Source organism: Scomber scombrus, chromosome 24 (genome assembly GCF_963691925.1).
Source record: "Scomber scombrus chromosome 24, fScoSco1.1, whole genome shotgun sequence".
NCBI lineage: Eukaryota > Metazoa > Chordata > Actinopteri > Scombriformes > Scombridae > Scomber > Scomber scombrus.
In genome coordinates this window covers 7,971,817-7,992,867 of record NC_084993.1, presented here as the reverse complement: position 1 = coordinate 7,992,867, position 21,051 = coordinate 7,971,817, and the positions used below count along the sequence as shown (strand labels likewise).

Genomic DNA, 21,051 nt, shown 5'->3' with positions numbered 1-21,051 from the left:
GACATGGAGAAGATAAACAGAGAAGTGGCACCGCCGCTGTTGACGTTGTGTACATCTGAATTTGGCGTATAAACGCGGCCTTTCACGTCATCTTAATTGAGTTTATCTATATATTGTTGAAGTTATATTTTTAAGGGAAAAGCTGATGTAAGTTTTCCAGTTGTGTGATGAAGTTAAAGTGCGTGTTGTCTAGCTAACTAGCTAACATTAGCTAGAGGCCAATGGTGGCCAGCGAGTCATCTATGCTTGCATTAGTGGAACGTAGACCATAACTAACTATAGATTAAACTGCTCTATTTCACCCTTTACATTTTCCAGCTGTTGTAGTATATCATATAAGATGGTTGTCAGTCATCTGTAGTTTTAAATGACCTCTAAATCTTACTCGGACAATTTGAAATCAAGAAGGAGGGCCCGCTTGTTAGCTTCTAACACAAACACTTGCTATAGATGCTTAAAACTGTATTTTTCTTACTGTTATAACCAAATTGGTAACTTGTTTTTACGTTGTATTGCTTTTGCACAGTCATTGTTAAATGTATAGTTAGCAAAAGCACTGTAAATGTGGTCAAATGTGCTTGTTTTGGTCTAAATGCGTTGTATGTTTTGGTAAAAATGTGTAAGTAATGTGATGAGTTTACAATACTGTAGTTGACAATTCACTTTTTCTCTGCAATCATCTGTTTTGGAAAAATGCAGTTCGGTAAACATGATTTGGTTGTAGTTGGAAAATGTATATGTGCTTAAAACTGTACATTATATTACTGTAGAAATGTGTTAGTTTGTAAGAGAGGGTTTTTTTTAATTCTTAGCTGAAGTGTGTTACAGTCACTGTTTCCTGTCCATCGCTAATGGGTTTTCATGTTGGATTGCAGGGTCCTGACAACATGGACAGTGACCTGAGTCCCCAGGATAAAAAAGACTTGGACAAGTTCATTAAGTTCTTTGCCTTAAAGGTGAGACGCTTTGATGTCACATTTGACTGAAGAAATATGTGGATGTAACGTTGGTGGCCATGATATTTTGAAGCCTGGGGTGCCTTTAAGTAGCTTGAAGTTTGTTGCAATATTTTTTACTTACCTCTTGTGGTATGCAGACAGTTTTGGCTTGATATGTTCAGATTTTGAGATATTTATCTGGAATTTTTGCCTCCATACCAATACAACTGAGATCAACTCTATTTATTGCACTTACTGTATTGGAAAAAAATGACATTTAACTATGAGACGCTACATATCTTTCCACAAATAATGTCCCTATGAGAAATATTCAGTTTGGTAGTTTTTTAATGCCCTGTTTCTGTGTTTATAGACTGTCCAGGTGATAGTCCAAGCTCGTCTTGGAGAGAAGATCTGCACTCGCTCCTCGTCATCACCTACTGGCTCTGACTGGGTAAAGTTTACTCATTATTTTCACTTTTGCAATTGTGTGATTGTCTGGATTTAAATTTCAATGTAGATCTCCACATGTCTGTAGCTAGTTTGGAGTCCTTCCTCTTTGATAATGTAATTTTTTTTTATTATTTCCTCCAGTTTAATTTGGCCATCAAAGACATCCCAGAGGTGACTCATGAAGCCAAGAAGGCATTGGCTGGCCAGCTTCCTGGCATCGGGCGCTCAATGTGTGTCGAGATCTCCCTGAAGACGTCAGAGGTAAAACGGTCAACCCGAACAGTTGGAAATAAATATACAGTAATTTTTCAGTCGAGTTTAATGTCCTTTTCTGTCTCACTCAGGGTGACTCTATGGAGTTAGAGACTTGGTGTCTGGAGATGAATGAAAAGTGAGTGGATATTTTTCAGTCTTGTTTTGTGTTTAATAGTTTTAGTGGACAAATGTCTGAAAAGAAGAAGTTTGTCAGAGTTGGCAATGTTTTTTTTCCTCTATGAGGCTGCACAGTCTGGCCAGGATTTATCTGTTGTTAAGGAATCAGTTGCGCCACTGCTGATGGTGTAATGATTCATCATGTGCAGCACTTGTGATGACTCCTTCTCCCTGGCAGGCTTTTACAAGGACTAAAATATTGCTGTCTGACATCTGTACCAAATGTAAAGCACTATGAGTCAATGAACCGTAAAATGAAAAAATAATTCACATTCTACAAGCACAGCAAATGTTTAATCAATATTTAAAGATTGGAACTTTACAGTGGCTCAACCATTGTGAGCATTGTCTCCATATAAAAGTGTCTGTGTTGTGGGATCAAACCAATCTGTTTGGTGGAACATTGTGCACTTTTTCGTCTTGGAAAGATGGTTTTAGTTAGACAGAAATATGGAAGGAAGAAAAGGAAATAACCAGCAAAAACAACTAGCTACTGTGTCTAGAGATATTTTTAAGTTGACATTTATTTGGACGACCACCAAGCCGCTGTATTGTAATGAGTCAATGTGTTCTCTGTCTCTGCTGCAGGTGTGATAAGGACATCAAGGTGTCATATACAGTCTATAATCGTCTGTCTGTCCTTCTGAAGTCTCTGCTGGCCATCACCAGAGTAACACCTGCCTATAAACTGTCCAGAAAGCAGGGTCATGACTATGTCATTTTATACAGGTGAGTGGACTCACAGCAGATCTCTTTCCTTTCTGTCTGCAGCTTCATTGCTTTCACTTGTTTTTAGTGAACATTGAGTCCAGTCATAACTAAGATGTTTCTTCTGTGTCTGTCTCTCTCTTTTCCAGGATCTACTTTGGGGAAGTCCAGCTGAGTGGATTAGGAGAAGGTAACTGTAACCTCTGTTTGACTGACATGTCTTAAATCACTGAAAAAGAGACTCCGGTTTAAGTCCTACTAGAGACTGTGTTGTCTCATAGAACTGACTAACACAGGCCTGCACCAGTTTGCAACTTCCACTCTGACCCACAGTGATATAGATAATTTACAATAGAATTTACAAAGTTAAGGGTTTTGCACTGTGGTGTACTTGCGTGTACAACTTTTTTCTTTAATGGTCTTTAAAATATAAACATTTCTTCCAGTTTCTTAATTTGAGTTTTATTATGTCGTCTTTTACATTCTTGTACCTGCAACATAAATTATTTTCTAAACAGGTTAAGTGCCAAAGTAATTATTATGTATAAGCTTTTATTAGTCTTGAATGTCTAAACAGTACAACATCACATATATGACATTAGTTTCCCCATTGAAGTCATGATTAATTGTAATATTTTAAGACAAAAAACAGCCTATTGAGAATAAATGAACTAGACATTACAGTGAAAATGTCTTTAACTTGTGTAATAAATGCCTTTAGGATATATAATGAAAGTCACTGCATTACATTAGTTTATATGCTTGTTTACTGATGCTTATTGTTGTATGTTTAAAGGTTTTCAGTCAGTGCGCGTTGGTGTCGTCGGCACTCCTGTTGGCACAGTCACACTTTCATGTGCCTACCGCACCAACCTGGCATTCATGTCTAACAGGTAACTAAAACACTACATCAAATCCAGTCTTAAATGTATTGTTTATTATTACTATGTCTGAAATAATAACGCTTTTTGTCACCACTCTTGACAAGCATATAGTAAACCTAGACAATTGTTGAAATGTCGTCCTCTGCAGACAGTTTGAGCGGTCAGCTCCTATCATGGGGATCATTGTAGATCACTTTGTGGATCCTCCCGGCAGCAGCCAGCGTCCTGCAAACATGGGACAGCCCTGCAACTACAGGTAGTTTTATGGATATGAAATCTGTACTTATTTACAAAAAACATTGTGTTCTTGTTATAAGTTTACAACTCTGCTGCCTTCCTGCTAGCATCCAGTAGGATGTAAAAAAGCTGAATCATGTAAAATATTGTGTATTTGTCCAGAGCTCCAGATGATGACGAGGGAGGACCGTTTGCAGGAGTTCAGGATTCACAGGAGGTCTGCACCACCTCCTTCTCCACATCCCCTCCCTCTCAGGTAAGACGACACACTCACTCAATCATCTTTACTGCTTCTTTCTTTAACCTGTGGCTTTTGCGCTCCATTTTCCTACCTGTTTTTCATTTCACTTTCTCTTTTCTCTCTTTGTCTGTTTCCTTTCCTGTTGTCTTTTTATTGTATGTTTATGTGTGTATGTGTGTGTGGGCATTATCTCAGTGTGTGTGTACACTGAGTCCTTCTCCCTCTAAACTGTCCAAGCCCCTCCCCCTGGACAGTCTGCAGTTTCCATTGGCTCCTGGACTTGTCACTCACACTGTGAGTCTACTCTGACCACTGTGAGAGTTTGCACTGTGTGTGAAACTGCACACAGAGGATTTCTTTCTTTTCTTTCTGTTGTGGTTGCAGTTTGTTGCTTGTTTCTGTTGCACCTTCAGTGTTCAGTAGTTGTAGGGTTGATGTCTGTGTGTGTGGTGGTGTGTTGCATTAGAAATGTAAAGCTATAAAAAGAGTAGAGCTTCATGTACTGTAGCGGGAATGCTAAACGTTTAAACATTAATTTTCAAGAATGTTTTTCCATCATAATGATCTTAATTCATGTAACATCCACCACAATATGAACCCATAAACCATCTTTGTAATCCATGATATATTGTAATTAATATAAATGCTCTTTTTCTCTCTCTATCTGTGTGTATGTAGCTTTATGCTTCCAGGTTATGCTACCAGCCTCCCGCTCTTGTAGGAGCTGCAGAGTTTTGTCACACTAATCCAAACCAGGTGATGCACCAGTCAATGAACAATCAATGCACTTCACCTCCAGCTGATTTTAACATGAACACTAATACTTAACTCTGTAACTCTGCCCATGTTCTTCCTCTTCAGCTATTACATGCGGGGAAGGAGGGCGGGGTTGTGTTGGTTCCTGCCCAGCCTCCTCATGGAGCTGATGCCCATCTGACTGTAGACCACATCCCCAACACACCTGGAAGCAGGTAATACTCTCCTGACGTCAATTCAACTTCAGCACCTGCATGTACAGCAGAATGTAAAGTTTAAATTTCATCTTCCTCCCCAGTGGCGAAGACGACGGCCTGTCGCAGAGTGGAGATGGAAGGAGCGATGGTCGGAGGGAGGAAGGAAGGAGGAGCGCCTCCCCCTCTGACCCTGTAGAATCTCTCAATGCATTCACGAGGAAAGTGGGAGCCTTTGTCAACAAAACCAACACACAGGTAAAGAAAACATTACGCTACACAAATACTGACTTAAACACATTTTTCCGAAGTGTCTCCTCCGTAGATCCTCCAAGCTAAACTGAATTTAGCTTCCAAGAAGGAAGCCTTTTTCTGTGTGACTACTGTTTTCATTATGTGTGTGTGTGCGCAGCTAACAGCAGCCAGTCTGGACCTGCCATTTGCTGCATTTGCTCCTAGAGGCCTGGACTCTGAGGAGAGCGATCCCATGGTAACTGTACATATAATACACTCTAAAGGGCTGTCTTTAAAAGCATTTATAACATCTGATAGATAAAGCTTTATTTTCTGTGTGTATGTTCAGGTGCAGCCTCCAGACTCTCCCCCCTGCCCGTCCCCCCTGCAGGCCAGCCTCCACTCTCAGGGCTCCGAGGGATCAGGACAGCAGGACGACTTTGTCATGGTTGATTTCGTATGTGCTCAATGTTGAATTGTCTTTATCACTTCTGCTTGCTGCAATCTAGACTTTTCACTATTTAACAGCCTAGTATACCGCTCTACAAAAATTTAGTATTTTTCACATAAAACAACAAAACTGATTATTTCAATGTCTCTGATCTGTAGCGGCCAGCCTTCTCAAAAGACGACCTGTTGCCGATGGATTTGGGCACCTTCTACCGAGAGTTTCAGAACCCTCCACAGCTGGCCAGCCTCTCGCTGCACATCAGCTCCCAGTCGATGGCTGAAGACCTGGTAACGCACTTGCTTTTTATTCTGATTATGCACCAAAAACCTTGAATAGCTGTAGTAACATTGATTTGTGTTTTCTGTCTGCAGGACTCGCTGCCAGAGAAACTGGCCGTCTACGAGAAAAACATCGACGAGTTTGACGCTTTTGTGGACATGCTGCAGTAGAAGAGGAGTTAGAAAATAGCTAAAAGGAGAGAAAGACTTGTGTACAAGGAAAACTGAACAGATGATGACAAATCAAAGAAAAGGAGAACAAAAAAGAATGAAAGGGAGAAGCAGACTCAAGGCTGTGTAGTTGTTTGTCCTGTGAGAATCACTCTTGACTAAATCACCATGTTTTAATGTGAAGCCCATTTTCCCCTCCCCGTCCACCTCGTTTCCCAGCTTGTACAGATCATACTCTTCACTGTAAATATTGACTTATTTCCTCAGACACTGACACACACACTCTCCTCCAGTCTGGTAGTGTTAACTCAAACTGAAAATCTGTATTTTCTATGTGGCACAATTCTCTCGTTGGCAGTGTTTAATCAGAAAATCTGATTATCATGTGGTTTTCTGTCACTTTATGACGGCCATGCAAATCCATGGACATACTGCCTGCATTCATAGTTTTTATTAACCCCCTCCCTGCTGAACACTACTAGCCTCTTGCCTTTCTGATCATATCTGTGCTGAAAGTGAAAGATCAGCCATGTGACTCTAGAAATCTAACCATTACTGTCTGTGTGTGACAGGCTGAAACTGAAAAATTTGAAAAGCTGGTCTTGGCAAATACATACTACTTAGCCTCACAGTGAAAGAACAAGTTGTAAATCTTCTCCAGGTAAAACTAGTCTTTTGCATATTAGAGTGTCGTGATTGAACAACTGACAGTCTCAGTGGCAACTTTTCCCCTAGCCAGATGTTCCCAGCTGGTCCTGGGATTTAAACTGCCATACGCAATGTTAACAAACGGCCCTGATGGAGTATTAAGTAAATGAAGTGCATCCCTAATGTGTACAGAGATACATTTTCCGCACAACACTCAGTTGACAGTTTAAGGTACAACTAGCCAGTACTACTACAACAGCCCTGCAGTAAATCCTATGTTTATGAAGGTTAGAATGTGGTAACACCACAAACTATAGCTTCAAAATGACTACAACAAAATCGTATAACCTGAATCAAGTTGATGTATTGCAGGGCTGCTGCATTACTTTTCTACTAAACTGACAACTGAATGTATCTAATGTAGGCTGTACAACAATGCATTATGTATATTTTGGGTATAATCTTACTTCCAGGTGTCTACACAAGGCGAGAGGTCACCACACACGACTGTTGGAGTCAGGTTGAAAGCTTTAATTTAAAAACTTTTCTTTGATGTTGGTCTAGATGTCCTAATAAAAGCATGGCTGCTCTGTTGAAACAACCAGGTGTCTGTCAATATTGTCTGGTGTCTTCAGTGATAAAATAGCATGATTTACCAGGAATAATTTAGATCTAGTTTTGCTAGTAAGAAATGGGAGGGGGTGTAATAAAATGCTAATTTTAAACTGTGTGCCTCCAAGCCCCAAAGGAAAACGTTGACATTTAGGGAGATATGTTTAACCACATTCTTGCCAAGCCTGAGATAACATGTTAAGGTAAATTGAGGTTAGTTGGGAAAAGGGACAGGTTTTGGGCGGGCTTTGGTTACGTAAGGAGAAACCCTAATTGATGTGGGAAGCAGAATTTTCCGTAACACCTGTTGCTATTAGCTTAACTAAGACGTAACACGGACAAAACCAGCAGATTCCAGAGAGTCACGTAACTCAATTACAAACAGTTTTAAACACATTAAGTTAAATAAATTATTTTGAGAGCTGTAGAATTGCTCATAGGTGAGGTTTTATCTAATACCTTTTGGATAGTTTGGACGTGAGGATGATGGCATATCACTGGAAACAGGTAAAACTAAGTGCTAAGCTAAATGAAGCTACGCGCCTCCTGGCTTCATCTCCTCATCCAAAGACAGCCGGTAAGCACATTTCCCAAATGTCCAACCAATTAAATAAAAAATGAACAGTCATTTTTCAGAATTCTCAAATGGAATTTTATTATTGGTATTTTTCTGGACTTCCATCACATACCTGCAGGGCTGCAAAGGGTCAAAACCATGTAAGAGTATGGTAGCACGCATTTTACAAATACTCTACATTTCATGTTCCTCCAACTTGTCACGCTTTGTGGTTGTGACTAACTACAGGTTATTGCTCTCCTCGTCTGAGAGCCCCTTCCCCTGGCTGCTACCTAAAAAAGGGGCTGAACCGTTCAGCAAACATCTTCAGACTCATTTTCGTGTCCTGTGAACAGCTATCTTGGAAGGCTATGGAGGAAAGCTGCTAAAAAAAAAATCAATGTCAACTCTCCCGGACAACGATGATGTAAATTTACTAACTATTTATATTTTTTTCTAGAGTTAGCCACTTAACAAACATGCCGTTACTTTTGGAAACAACCCTCTGAGCTGTGGCAGACAGAGGCCGTCTCCCCCCAGGTAACACTGGGAACACAGAACAAGAAAAGAAATAAAAGAAAAAGGAAAAAAAAAAGAAAAGAAAAATAAGATTCACAGGAGACAGGCAGTGATCGCCCTGTGTGCATTTCCATTTCATTCAACTGCTCAGTCCACTATAATGTCCTGTCCCCATTTCCCCCCATTATGGCCCCTCTGAGCCTGACTGTCCAATGAGTTTGTGTGGGGCGACGTCGAGAATGGGGTCCCTCTGGGCACACATCAGGGAATGGTTGGAAACAAAAACGTCCAGATAGAAGACATGTGACTGCGATAAGACAGGGACGACTTCCTTCGATACAGGGTGAAAGTCTTTGAGGTGGATGGCCAATGTCCTCCATTGTCGTAAATATCCAACCTGCTCCCTCCAGTCGGCTGAATGTAGAGTCGGAGGTTGTATTATAATAGGGTGGAATTAGTGATGGAGAGGGGAAGAGGAGGGGGTGAAGCCGGCGTCCATACACACTACAGATCAGAGCAGGAGAAGAAGAGGGAGTGTATGGAGATCCAGGGGCTCAACTTTTCTTCATGGGCTTTTTTGAAAGAGCGGGGAGGTGGCCAGGGTTACAGGCTCAGGCAGTATTCAGTAGGTCCTGTATGGCTTTCTGCTGCGTCTCGTTCAGTGTTGATACACACTGTGTCCATAATCCTGCCGACACCTAGAGGACACAAAGTATCCGTCAACCTCTGGACAGCTTTTTAAGTGTATAAGAGTGCAGCATTTTAGTTAATTTGTCAATGAGTTTCTTGGTTAAGGCTCACCTGTACTTGACGGATGACATTTGCCAGCCGCTTGCTGCACGGGTCTTCACTCTTCACAGATTCATTTGCAACGCCGTCTGCGATGATGAGGAAAATTTTTGGGAGGTTGGCATTGTCTGGTCCAAGGACAATAGGGTTGTTGCTGTGGAGAGATGAAAAAAAGTCAGGAGGGAAAAAAAAAAAAAAAAAAGGAAGTCGTTTCTACATGTCCGAAGGCAAGGGTGGATTAAGGTGGTGGCAGTCGTACCTTTCAATGAGGTCACACAGGAAGTCAAACGTGTGGACGGCCTCCTCTTTGTCCTCGTTGAGCGGTAGCCAGCTTAGCCAATGGGGAAGGATCTCGTTGACATTGACGCACTCTGGTCGGAACCTCATGACCTTTCCGACGGCGGAGATGCAGTTCTCTGTGGCGTTGACGTTTTCCTTGGAGCGCGAGTCAGGTGACTGGATGACTCTGACCAGTAAGGGGATGGCCTCTGAACCAGGAAGACAGGACGGACACAGAAATCATGTAGCTTTCATCTCCGAATAATAATCTGCCAACAACGTCTAAATTACGTGATTCCCGAGGACCACTAGCAGGCCTCACCTGTACAGAACGGGCGGTAGCTCTCTCCTCCATACTGAGCCATGACACCAACACCGTAGGCAGCTGCCTGCCGAACCTCGGGGCTCGTATCACACAGTGACTGCAACATCGGCCGCAGGAAATACTCGGCATATTTGAAAGAAGAGGGGCTGCAGTGCTCCACCACATCGTCAAAGATGCACAGACCCCACTGTCTGTCAGCCCACGGCCTGTTGGGACACTGAAGGAGACACAAGACAGGTAAGTTGTTGCACTGTTTGACACCATCCACAGTAGTGGCCACTTATTTGATATTGGACACAACTGAACTTTTAGTGAGGAAATAGAAAAATGTAGCAGAAATTGAGTAGATTAATAATACATGAGCACAAACATATTACTCACTATTAGCTGGACGATGAGCTGCAGCAGCTGCTCAAACCAAGGCAGCACCTTCTCCTTGTAACTACTGAAAACTGAATGCAGGATGTCTGACACTTTGGTAAGGATGTACACATCGTTCTCATCCTAAAGAAGAAAAAAAGACGAGGGAAAAGAAACATTAGGAGAGCTGGTACACTCAAACAAAATCAGTCCCATAAGATTCTGTTTCATGTAGCTTTTATTGGACTTGACTCGAGGAGTTAAATCATCATGTGAAGTGAAAATATTTACCTCATCTTGTAACGATTCCTCCACCTGCTCATCATAGTCTTCATCTTGTCTCTTAGCTGTGAAGGACGGAAGTGTTCTTGTGAGGATTATGTACAAATATGGTCTTTCTCTAATTCTTTTTGAGTTTGTAAGGACAAAAGTAAATTAATGTCAGCATGTAGAAATCATGTGAGCTTTGTCTCCAAGGATTTTTGATGAATAACTATTCTACAGATGTGATGCCACCTCACCCTGTCTGAGCTCCTGGTTCTTAAAGTGTTCATCCAGTTTCCCTTTCAAGATGCCGCCCAGCTCCTCAAAATGCTCGTTGTTCAGACAGCCGTCTCCCATCAACTCAATACACTTTAACAGGAACAAAAACACCAACATCAGTCAGGTAAAAACTGGACCTAGGATCTAAACATTGGATATTTTTAAAATCTTTATGAACAGTGGAAATGCTAATAACCATCTAACTGTTAAGACACTAACACACTAGTTACCACCAACACCTTCTGTTCATACAGTCCTTAATAGTGTGTGTATTGCTGCTTCATCCAGTATCTCTTTAGTTACTCTGCAGTTTTTGAAAATCGAGTGCTTCTGTTGGTACTTCAGGTTACTGAGAATTTTCTAGCTTTCATTTTTTAGTTCTCTGCACATTTGGCACTACATTTAGCAGGAACATGACTTTCCAGGAAATAAAAATCACTAAAAAAGGCTCGAGTTTGTTACCTTGGCAAACGAATGCATAATTTCCGACAGGACGTCAGAGTCGGGCTCTGTGCCGATGGCCTTGATGAGGGCGTCGCACATGAAGAGCCACATCTGGGTGAGGTACTCTGGTCCTCGAACCCGTGCACACTCCAGCAGCAGGGGCATGGACTCGGCTGCTGCCACCCGCACACGTGAGACAGTTAAGGAAAAAACCAGAACACCATTGACCAGCCCCCGTTTTTGTTCACGTGCCTCAAAACTCTGGCAGCGAAAGCTTTCAGTGATTGATTTGAATGTACTTGTTATACTGGATGTTAGAGAACATCAGTCCAGCCAAGATGATGATGATAGTTGGAATAAAAGCTTCAGTTTTGGACATTATTAATAGCTCAAAGATAAAAAAAAGGCATCGTCCATGAGAAGGATATCATCGTGGAAGTAAAACTTGAGTAGAGGAACCATCAGCTTCACCACCTGCTCCGTGTACTCTACAAAACCCTCCTTCAGCTCTTTGGCATAACACACCTGGAAATCAAAGAACATCATCAGTATCTAGATTTGAAACAAAAGTCTGCCCAGTTGATGTGTATGATTTAAAGTCGAGTGTTTCAGTACTCCTCTGCTGTAGTGGACTGATGTGAACTCACCAGCATCTGGCAGGCAGTGGCCTTCTCCTCCAGTCCGGCCGTCTTAATACCGAAACTCTGCTGGTCTCCCAGGTTAACAAACTCCCAGCCGTCATCCTCTGATATGTTCTCCATGTCCTGAGCTAAAAGACACAAACACAAGTTTTATACATCTTTCATTTTGTTTTGCATTCACTTACACTGTAAATATGGAGTTTACGGTTATTGCGATCATTTTACTTTAAGTGATAAATAAATGCAATACCCTGGGTGGAAAATAAACAAATTTCGATAAGTGTAGAAACATTTAAGTGTTTTTAGTGAAGCTGTTCTTCACATAGTCATAATATGCATAAAAGACTCAAAAAATTATATACCGGTTTAATTTAACTCAAAACTAATTTAAATACCAAAATCAGCTTCAAACGTGGTCATAGAACATTAGCCCCCTGCTGTTTGAGTCACTCTTCTAAATTAACCTACATTAATTGCTTTTAGAATGGCTGTGGCGTTAAAAAACAAGCAGCTGCACCAATACATTTTCCATTTCTATAACTATGAAATGACATTACAAATGTGGGAGAAAATGAAACCATTCTCCTCATGACAATGTAATGTGGTGTGTTTTCTCCATTTAACTAAATCCTATAACATACATGGTAAAATACAGTGAGGAACAGTTAGTTAATGTGGCCAAATGCAGGCGTCCATAGTTAAAAACCTCTGCTGAGTTACTTACTGTCAAGGAGGGCCACCTCAGGCTTGATGGAGGCTGTCTTCATCAGGGGGCCCATCACTACAGGCAGGTACTGCTGAAACTCTTTCCCTAGGATCTTACACATTCGGGCCCAGGCTGAGATCATGTACGAGATCTAAACCACAAAAACATTACGGGTTGGCTTATACAGCAACATCATAAAAGCTATTTGGTTCAAAGTTGATTCTTCTTTTTTTTTTTTTTTACCTGAGGATCATCATCCTCCAGGTCGTTAAAGTCCGTCTGGGTCTTGAGGAGCAGCTGCATGACGGCAGAGGCGTCTGGCATGAACTACAGGGAAGAGAGACATTTTCAAGACAGAAGTTGATGTGTGTGAAGGTGAAAAGGCAGGCTAAAGATTTTTTGGCTAAAATTAGTTGGACGAAACATCCACTAAAGAGTGTATAAAAAAAAAATAATAATAAAAAAAAAAAAGGCAGCCAATTTAATTTATGCTCTTTGAATAGTTTGATCACATCCTGTGCAGACGTACCTTCTCTTTGCCAACAGCCAGGCCGATGAGGCTGATGCACTCAATGGTCTTTCCACGAAGCAGCCGCAGCTCCTTCTGCACAGCGTTTTCTACGATGTGTTTCAGTGAGGGCATGAACAAGTCATAGTATGGCACAAACTTCTCCTCAGCCGTGTCAGCCACTGAAGCAATGGATGTCACCACCTGCTCCAGGACCAGTTTGGTACCCTTCTGGATCAACTAGGAACAGAGAAACAAAAACAGTGAAAACTCCTGAAAGCCAAGAAGGAGACTTTCTGAACTGTTGGCAATAAAAATGACTAAATCCCGCCAAGAGTGCTACGCCTGCATCACATACTAAGTGAACAAATGTCTGTCTGGATGTGATCCTTTTCAAATGATTTAAATTAAGTGTGTATATTTGTTTGTACCTCTTGCAGCTTGGCAACCATGATGACATGTAGGTGTTGCACCAAGCTGTCCAGATAAGGGATGAGCAGTGACTTGGGACAGTCCTCTGTGAAGTTAATGAGGGCAGCGGCAGCATGCGCCTGCACCCGAGGGTTACTCTGGTCCTCCATGGTCTGAAGCAGGGCTGAAATAACCTGGAAGGGAGGAGGATGCAGGGTCAGAGTCCTTCTTTTCTTAGGTATTGCATTACATTTTACAGGTGTTCCCCTTAAACTGATGACTAATACACCATATTGTACGATATACCCCCCCCCCAAAAAAAAATCTAATAAAGATGATTAACAGAACACAGCCATCAGAAAATATTAGTTTTCAGAGATTACATTTCATTGTAGTTACCTTATCGTGAAATTTCTTTTGGAAGGTGGGGGCAAAGTCTGTGGCCATTTGTCCAATAGCGTTGCAAGCAGCATACCGCACTCTCGGGTGCTGAGGAGGGAAAAGGAAATTAAACTCAAAACCACCATACAAGATAACACCTGCTGAGTACACAAGTCCTGTAACTTCAGTGACCAGACAAGAATACTATTTGAGAGAACAGAAGAAAAAAATATTGTATCTTCATAAAAATACAAAACAACCAAGTTTAAAGTTGTGTGTCTTACAGGGTCGGAGCAGAAGAGGAGGACGAAGCTGACAATCTCATTGAGGATGGCCTCCATCTGCTGGTGGCAGCCCTCACCGATGGCTGACAGCGCCATCAGCCCAGCATGACGGTACTTCCAGTCAGCTAACAAACAAACACACTGTTGAGCTCATGTTCACACTGACCAGTTTAATAAAAAAAACAATATAAATTTAAGTTTTGCGTGCCTACCAAGCTTTAAACTTGCTTAACGAAAAAAACAACCTTTGTTTGTTTAAAAGCAGCTGCGTCTTCACTACATTACCATAATAATCAGTTATGGTGGACTTTACCCCAACATTAACCTTCAAATAGTTTCAGTTTTTGTGAGGCTGTTTAAACATATTCAGTGATCGATGTTTTGACTTACAGTTCTGCAGCATCTGCATGATGTGCTGTTTGATCATTGGCAAGATGATCTTTCCTCCCAGACCGCAGGCGATTCTGTCCAGAGCACTTTCCCCAGCCACAGCATTACTGTGGGGGACAAAAAACAAATATCTCAGATGACAGACAGTGTGTGTGACCATACTGAAGAAGCACTTTGCATCATTAAAGAACCCCTCCCCCTTCAATCTAGATATCAATATTTATTAATCTGTTATTTCAGTACTGGTGATGTGTAAGATTCAAAGCAAATATGTCAAAAATGAGGCAGCAGTGGTAAAAACTAACTACAAGAAACTAATCTGTAATAGGAGACTGTTGCTCAAAGGTGGGAGAGTACTGTTTGTTTCAAACTTGAAGGTGCTTTACCTGTCAAAGTCATCATCTTCCAGCTCATCAGCCATGGCCCACTCATCATCCTCCTCAAGGTCCACCATCATAGCCAGCATCTGGGGCACTGCGCACACAACACATTAATATTACAACCGTCTGGAGTATTTGATCAATCTTCATGTTAAATGATGGTGGACTAAATTCGCACCACTCTGAGCCACAATGGCAGTGTGTTTCCTCAGCATGGCTGCTGCAGTCTCGGATAAGGTGACGATGACCTCCAGTGCCAACTGCCTCTGCATGTTAGTCAAGTTGGTGTCTGCACACAGCTGAGGAGACAGGTGATCATGTTGGTCAACAGTTGAAATAAAAGCCGTTAGTAAAACAAGCTCTTAACTATTAGCAATACCATTCTTATTGGACCATGAGGTGCAGCTGTTATGAAGTTTTAGGCTTCATTTGTGTATCAAGAGCTGTAAAGTGACACTTCTGCAGTAAGGTGTCCAACTCACCTTCAGACAGAGCTGCAGAGTGGCTTCCAAGTTGGGTCTCAGGTATTTAGGCGCTGTGTCTGCAATTTCCACCAATGACTTGAGCACAGAATCGTCTCCCTGGTAGCAGGACTCATTCACTGCCTGATCCAAAATAACAGAAGCCAGGGTTAATGTTGCTAGCACATTCATTTAGGCATGCTGCTAATGCTACCTTTACCACAGTCTAAGGGCGTGACCTCCATTTCCACTACGGTGAGTCAGTGAAAAGAATTTCTCTCACTAAACACTTTTTAAATAGAGTTACGGTTTTGAAACATTTATTGCTGTTGTGGAAAAACTACAGGTTCTCCAACATAGTCTAGATGCCTCGTTCTGTGGCGGGGATAAACATATAGTTAACTTAAGTTATATAATAATTACAGGTGGAAGGAAAAGCTACCGTTCTGTTTTATTAGCCATTTGTTTCTTCCTCTGGTTGTGTGTTTTGCAATTAACTTCCTTATTCTGGAGTCAATGCAAACACTCCTCTATAGAGCCTGACAAGAAATGATAAGACACGTTGTGCTTCTCAGTGAAAGTAAACAAGCCACAAGTAAGCACCATAGCTCACACTTTGAAGTAACATCCTCCATTTGCAAACAAGTGTCCTTATTTACTTTCCACATGTTGAACTCAGTCATGAGTGCGGCATGGGGCGAAATAAGAACCAGACAAAACCACCTCATGTAAGTCAGTCATTTTCACCTGGAGCCATTACTGTATGATCTGAGCTTGCATTTGCTAATGCATTTCTAATCATACACTATGGGTAATACAACATTTAGCTTACACTGATGGGCGTATCAGCTTCACTGACTGCTTTAAAGCCATTACTGGAGCAAAGGATTACATACAGTCATGTAAAACCCTGCTCTAGCCAACCAGTTCCTGAAAGTTGTGTGAACCCTCAGATAGCATCTATAACTAATGTAGAGGGCACTGTACAAAATGATTTGACGCTCTGAGGCAGTTCACATGATATTTTCTTACCTGCAGGATGCCTGGTAGCAGGTCAGCAAAGTGCTTCAGCAGCGCTGAATTGCCTTCGTTGGACAGAACAAATGATGATGCAGCTCTGGCTGCCAGGGTGCGGATCTGAAGGAGAATTTTATACAATATTAAATGTAAAACTCATATAAATTAAGAAATAAACTTCCCTACAGCTGTCCTAAAAATCTTACCTGTGGGTTTGCCTGGTCCTGCATGCACTGAACAAGCATGCGCTTAATAACCTCCATATAATGCTGCTGCTGGTTGCCAAAGATTCCTGGGAAGTTCCTAAAATAAGAGACACATACGTCAGCCCTACGTCGTCCTGTTTGCATAGTTTTGACTTTATTGATCATATAACTACATGACCTAAATAAAAGCTTTGGCATAAAGTGAACAGGAGCTCACCAGAATATGTGCAGGGCAGCTTCTCGCAAGCCAACATTTTCACTTGCGTTGACAGAGTCAAACAGAAACTTGAGCACCTCTGGCCACTGGTTATTCCCATCATCATCTACATTAAAGACACCACAATCAAGATTATTAAGCCGTCATAATCAAAGTGCAAGAAATAAGCCTTTTAGGTATGCAAATGTAGTGCAGAAAAGAAAATTCAGACAGCCTGCAGAAAACCTCAGATCAGAATAAGATGTAAAGGAAATCTTTCGGGAGGAGCAGTACCGATAAGGTTGCGGGAGAGCTCTGCTGCGATGTCGCAGACCTTCTTGCGGATGGTGGGTGAGGTCTCCTGTTGGATGCTGCTCAGCAGCTCTGTTTTGATGACTGTCTGCATCTCCAGGGTCAGGCCCGGGTAGATCTCCTCAAAGGACGACGACAGCAGCCGTCGCAGAAGCACTGCTGCCATCTGTTTGACCTGAGGGGACAAAACATGAGTTTTAACATTATGCTGCGCTTTTCACGAAGGACCCAACATGAAAGCCCTTAACAAAACATGTCATATCTTAGTTTTGCTTTGGTCAGACAAAAAATGACTCATATTATCAGTTTAAAATCTCCATAACACAGCATGATATCAATAAATGTGAAAGGACAAAACTGTATAATAACTGCCAAAACACATGGATGAAATGTGGTGGAGTAACAAAAATGTTAAGTCAGTGGTCACTCTAGAAAAAAAACTAACACCTCAGTGACAAAAACCTGCAGCATCTCAGAAAAGCAGAATCACTCTGTCTGGGCCGAGTACCTCTCTGCCTGCTCCCATTTCATGGCTCTAAAAATATCAGGCTTGAGGTAAAGAAAAGGCGAGGAAGCATGAGGGACCAAGCAGCTGGTGGATTCAGAGTAAACATAACTAACCAAATGCCAAATCTGTGACTCGCAACAAGCCTTCGTGTCAGGCCATGGTGATGAGGGCCCACATGTGATGACCGGGCTACATTCTTAAAATGCCATCAATGTTGCACCTTGTCAAAGCAAAGATATTGCAGTAATGTGGGCAGGATTCCCATTACGGACATGCTCTGCTTAACTTTCCAACACATACAAATTATTTAAAACTAACCTGTTCTTCCTTCCTTGTTTTGTGTTGGTCACAGGGATAACACTTAAGACACTTAACTGATAATATCAACTGAGATTATTTTAAGTTTAAAAACACCTGTCAGTTAAACATAATACCACTACAGGATTTAGTACACACACTACATTAAACTTTAACCAAACTTAAAAAGCTGACAAGATTTCAAATATCTAAGGTTTGTAGCCTTCCTCTGATTCAGACTGAAAGGATAAAATATGTCACGCCACGGAAATACATTGGTGTTAAATATACGAACCTCCTCCGCAGCAGATGCATCTCTGATGGCCTGCAGCAAGAATGTGATCTTAGTCTGACCGGGGATGGTGTCATAGGTCTCCTGCAAAGACAATGAATGGACAGTAAGAATGAGAAATGCTGTTTGGTGAATCCTTTCAGATGCAAATACCGTTCGATGCACAACTTTAGCCACGTGGGGAATGAACCTCTACCAGCGAGAGAGAGTGTCATGTTCATGTTGTTACAGTCAAGGAAATGGCGTTTTGCACATGCATGTAATTCCACACCGAGATACATTTCAAGCTTAAACAAATACTAAAGTCTAAATTAAATGTTTAGATGTTTTCATGAAACAAAAATAGGTTTAGCTGTTCATTAAAACATTTTGTTAAGTGGGTGTTTATCGCTCTTCTGTAAGCAATCAAGTTAAATTTGCAGTAAATCTGTTTATTCTATAGGACATAGATTCAGTAACAAAAGAATAATTGGTACACATAATAGACCTGAACTTGTAATTTTATAAGTAAGGACAAAGTAAGATAAGATCTGTAATGTAGAGTCATGTGTTTGGGGTTTTGCTTCACTCCTACACTCTTTAAATGAAGCAGTTCTTCCTGATCTGATCTGCTCTGCATCAGAGCTGAAATGACAGCCTTTGCTGTGTTAATATACCGAAACCATCAACACCCTGAGGCTGCTTTACATTAAAGCTTTCTACAGGCCACTGCAAGGCTTTTTGTGAAGTATGTGAGAAAGTGTTGAATAACCTTACAAGTTAGAATCAGATATAATTCCACCCAATTTACATTGGGACACTTCTAATCAGATCGGTTTTAAAATGTAGAAAGACAAGAAGAATCTCACTGGGGGAAAACTTAACATAAACAAAGCCGATTGTTCGCCGCCTATTTGTTTTGATCATCACTGTTCCTAAAGCCGGTTCATTAAAGCCACATGAGAAATGCAAACACATATGATGATCTTTGGGGAGGGACTGAAACCTTGGCTGTGTGCACTGAGGAAGATATCTCCAATGATCATGTGCAATTGTGTCATCAAAGTAAAGAAACTAAGAGAAACCCAGTTAGCCACATTTCTGTTGGACAAACATGATAATGTGGCCCTAAGACCCATTTAAATAGATTTCTCGGGTGTTTTTAAGCGTGTGCATTTGCATGACAAAGATGTCAGGGCAGGGGCAAGTATCCAAGTGGCAGCAGTATGGTGGGGGAGAAGCCACTCGCATTTGATTAAAAACTGGCTGCATGACCCTATCAACTAAAACTTATCATTACAGTGCATGTAAACAATGGGCAGCTCCTGTTATAACATGATTTATGAGCATAATCTGCTTTTTGTGGCTAAGTATTGTCATTTACCTCACATACACTAACATTCAAGTGGTTTTACTACACATCAAGTAATTCATGGCATTCTCTGGACAAAGTGCCATGTTCAAGTCCCACACTGGGCTGTAATAAATCTATAAAAAAGGTGTGACAACTTCTGCATCCAATCATCTTCAGACACTGAGGGCAGTACACAACCTCAAGACTTGCAATACTGTACTTCATGGCTTGCCGTCCATCTCACCATGTCGTTAATGGCATAAGCTAATGATCTGGACACCTACAAATGTTTAGTAGCTGTAGTCTTTGGTTGTTAATATAAGGGTTTAACAGTTCTTTGCGGGTGGATCAATTCCCATTATGTGTGTAAGATTGAAAGGGGAGGGTTCCTATAAAAGGATGAAATCCAGTGAGCTTAGCCTCGCGGCACCCAGTCTGTGTTTTATAAAGAAAAACGCTGACTGCTAGTGAGAGGGGGAGTGTGATAAGATTCAACCACCTCATCCAAAAGTCGGGTGCTGAAGAGGGAAACCGTTAACAATGCTTTGACCGCGACAAGCGGCTAATCGTGGTGGGTGGGAAAAGTGAATAGGCCAGCTAGACTCAGCCGAAACAAATCCTCTGGGAGAAACTAATCCAGAGGGACGGGATGACATCGAGGCAAGCCCTGGACATGACGGGGCTGAAACTGAGATAAATAGCCTCACGTGTTACATTAAATCAAACAAGAAGAGCAAGAACACGTTGTGATTAAAACACTTTCACTATAAACCAATGAAGGCCACTGTTAATCCGGCTTCGCCCTCTGAATGAACTGGCTTTATAAGTGCTCATTTAACATTGCCCACTAGCCTTGTAGCTCAGTAGTGTACCTGTGTGACATACATTCATGTCTATAATGTCTCTATTCCTGTGCTTATTCATGTCTAAGCACGCCGGCTAATGAAACTAGCCACTTAGCTTCATGCTACTTCCTTCTTGCACTCTAGCTAGATGACTAGCTTCTGTCAGCTGAGACACAATTTGCGATAGGTTTGCCCAACAAACGGGACATTTCCGTGTGAATCAAACCGGACTGAGCGTGACACAAACACACCGACAACCTCACGGTGTCTCGGCTGTGCTCCTATCTGTAGGATCTATATTATGTCCCCGTAACTACGCAACACGGTGAAGGTAGTTAGCCTTAGCTGACTAGTAGTCGGTGTCAGCTTCACAGCCCACGTGGGCTACAGAGCTTGACGGTTAGCTCTCGGTAAGCGCCGTTTTCTACCTTCGCCTGAAGTTGTCACCGGTGAAAACAGCTCCGTTACTCCTTCTCTTACCTCTGATTGTTTCCTGACGTTGTTGTCAGTGCTCATCAGGTTTCCCAGCAAGAGGTAGAACTGCTGCTGTTCCGCCATTGCAGTGAGTGAGAGCCAAAAAAAGAAGGACCAGCCGGGTGGAGAAGCGGCGACTTGAGCCCGGGCCGGCAGACCCTGAGTCTGTCATACAACGCTGCTGAAGCCCCATTGGCCCAATTCATCAACTCCAGTCGCCGCTCATTGGCTGGGAGAGCTCTCGCAAACACACGCTATTGGCTGACGAGAATCCTCAGCCCCTATTGGCTTGAATCGGCGCAGGAAAGTGAATGCGCTGTTCCCATTAGCCGTGGTGAATAATTAAAGCGCGGGAAA

General features: G+C 41.9%; 2 protein-coding genes across 3 annotated transcripts; one reads left to right on the top strand and one right to left on the bottom strand.

The window, feature by feature from the left end:
• Positions 1–11: 11 nt before the first annotated feature.
• atg13 (ATG13 autophagy related 13 homolog (S. cerevisiae)) lies at positions 12–7,226 on the top strand. 2 transcript variants are annotated; one of them, XM_062414646.1, is made up of 18 exons: positions 12–147; positions 876–956; positions 1,312–1,392; positions 1,533–1,652; positions 1,736–1,782; positions 2,412–2,552; positions 2,681–2,721; positions 3,328–3,424; positions 3,564–3,671; positions 3,815–3,908; positions 4,089–4,187; positions 4,572–4,649; positions 4,755–4,864; positions 4,948–5,101; positions 5,256–5,333; positions 5,427–5,534; positions 5,687–5,815; positions 5,900–7,226. In XM_062414646.1, the coding sequence occupies exons 2-18, from the start codon at positions 888–890 to the stop codon at positions 5,975–5,977; spliced, it is 1,632 nt and encodes a 543-aa protein (XP_062270630.1). In that variant the 5' UTR covers positions 12–147; positions 876–887; the 3' UTR covers positions 5,978–7,226. The 2 variants fall into 2 exon arrangements, with proteins under 2 accessions (XP_062270630.1, XP_062270629.1); XM_062414645.1 differs by lacking the exon at positions 4,089–4,187.
• Positions 7,227–7,875: 649 nt separating this feature from the next.
• Positions 7,876–20,808, bottom strand: kpnb3 (karyopherin (importin) beta 3). Its single transcript, XM_062414632.1, has 26 exons — positions 20,701–20,808; positions 18,046–18,126; positions 16,928–17,120; positions 16,655–16,760; positions 16,438–16,534; positions 16,247–16,351; positions 15,236–15,358; positions 14,932–15,052; positions 14,760–14,847; positions 14,374–14,480; positions 13,984–14,108; positions 13,718–13,807; positions 13,339–13,512; positions 12,929–13,147; positions 12,643–12,726; positions 12,418–12,550; positions 11,700–11,821; positions 11,481–11,577; positions 11,071–11,243; positions 10,587–10,698; positions 10,357–10,412; positions 10,087–10,209; positions 9,703–9,922; positions 9,361–9,589; positions 9,114–9,255; positions 7,876–9,010 (listed from the first exon to the last, which is right to left on the bottom strand). Exons 1-26 carry the CDS (start codon positions 20,776–20,778, stop codon positions 8,924–8,926), a joined length of 3,285 nt encoding a protein of 1,094 aa, XP_062270616.1. The 5' UTR covers positions 20,779–20,808; the 3' UTR covers positions 7,876–8,923.
• Positions 20,809–21,051: the final 243 nt, after the last annotated feature.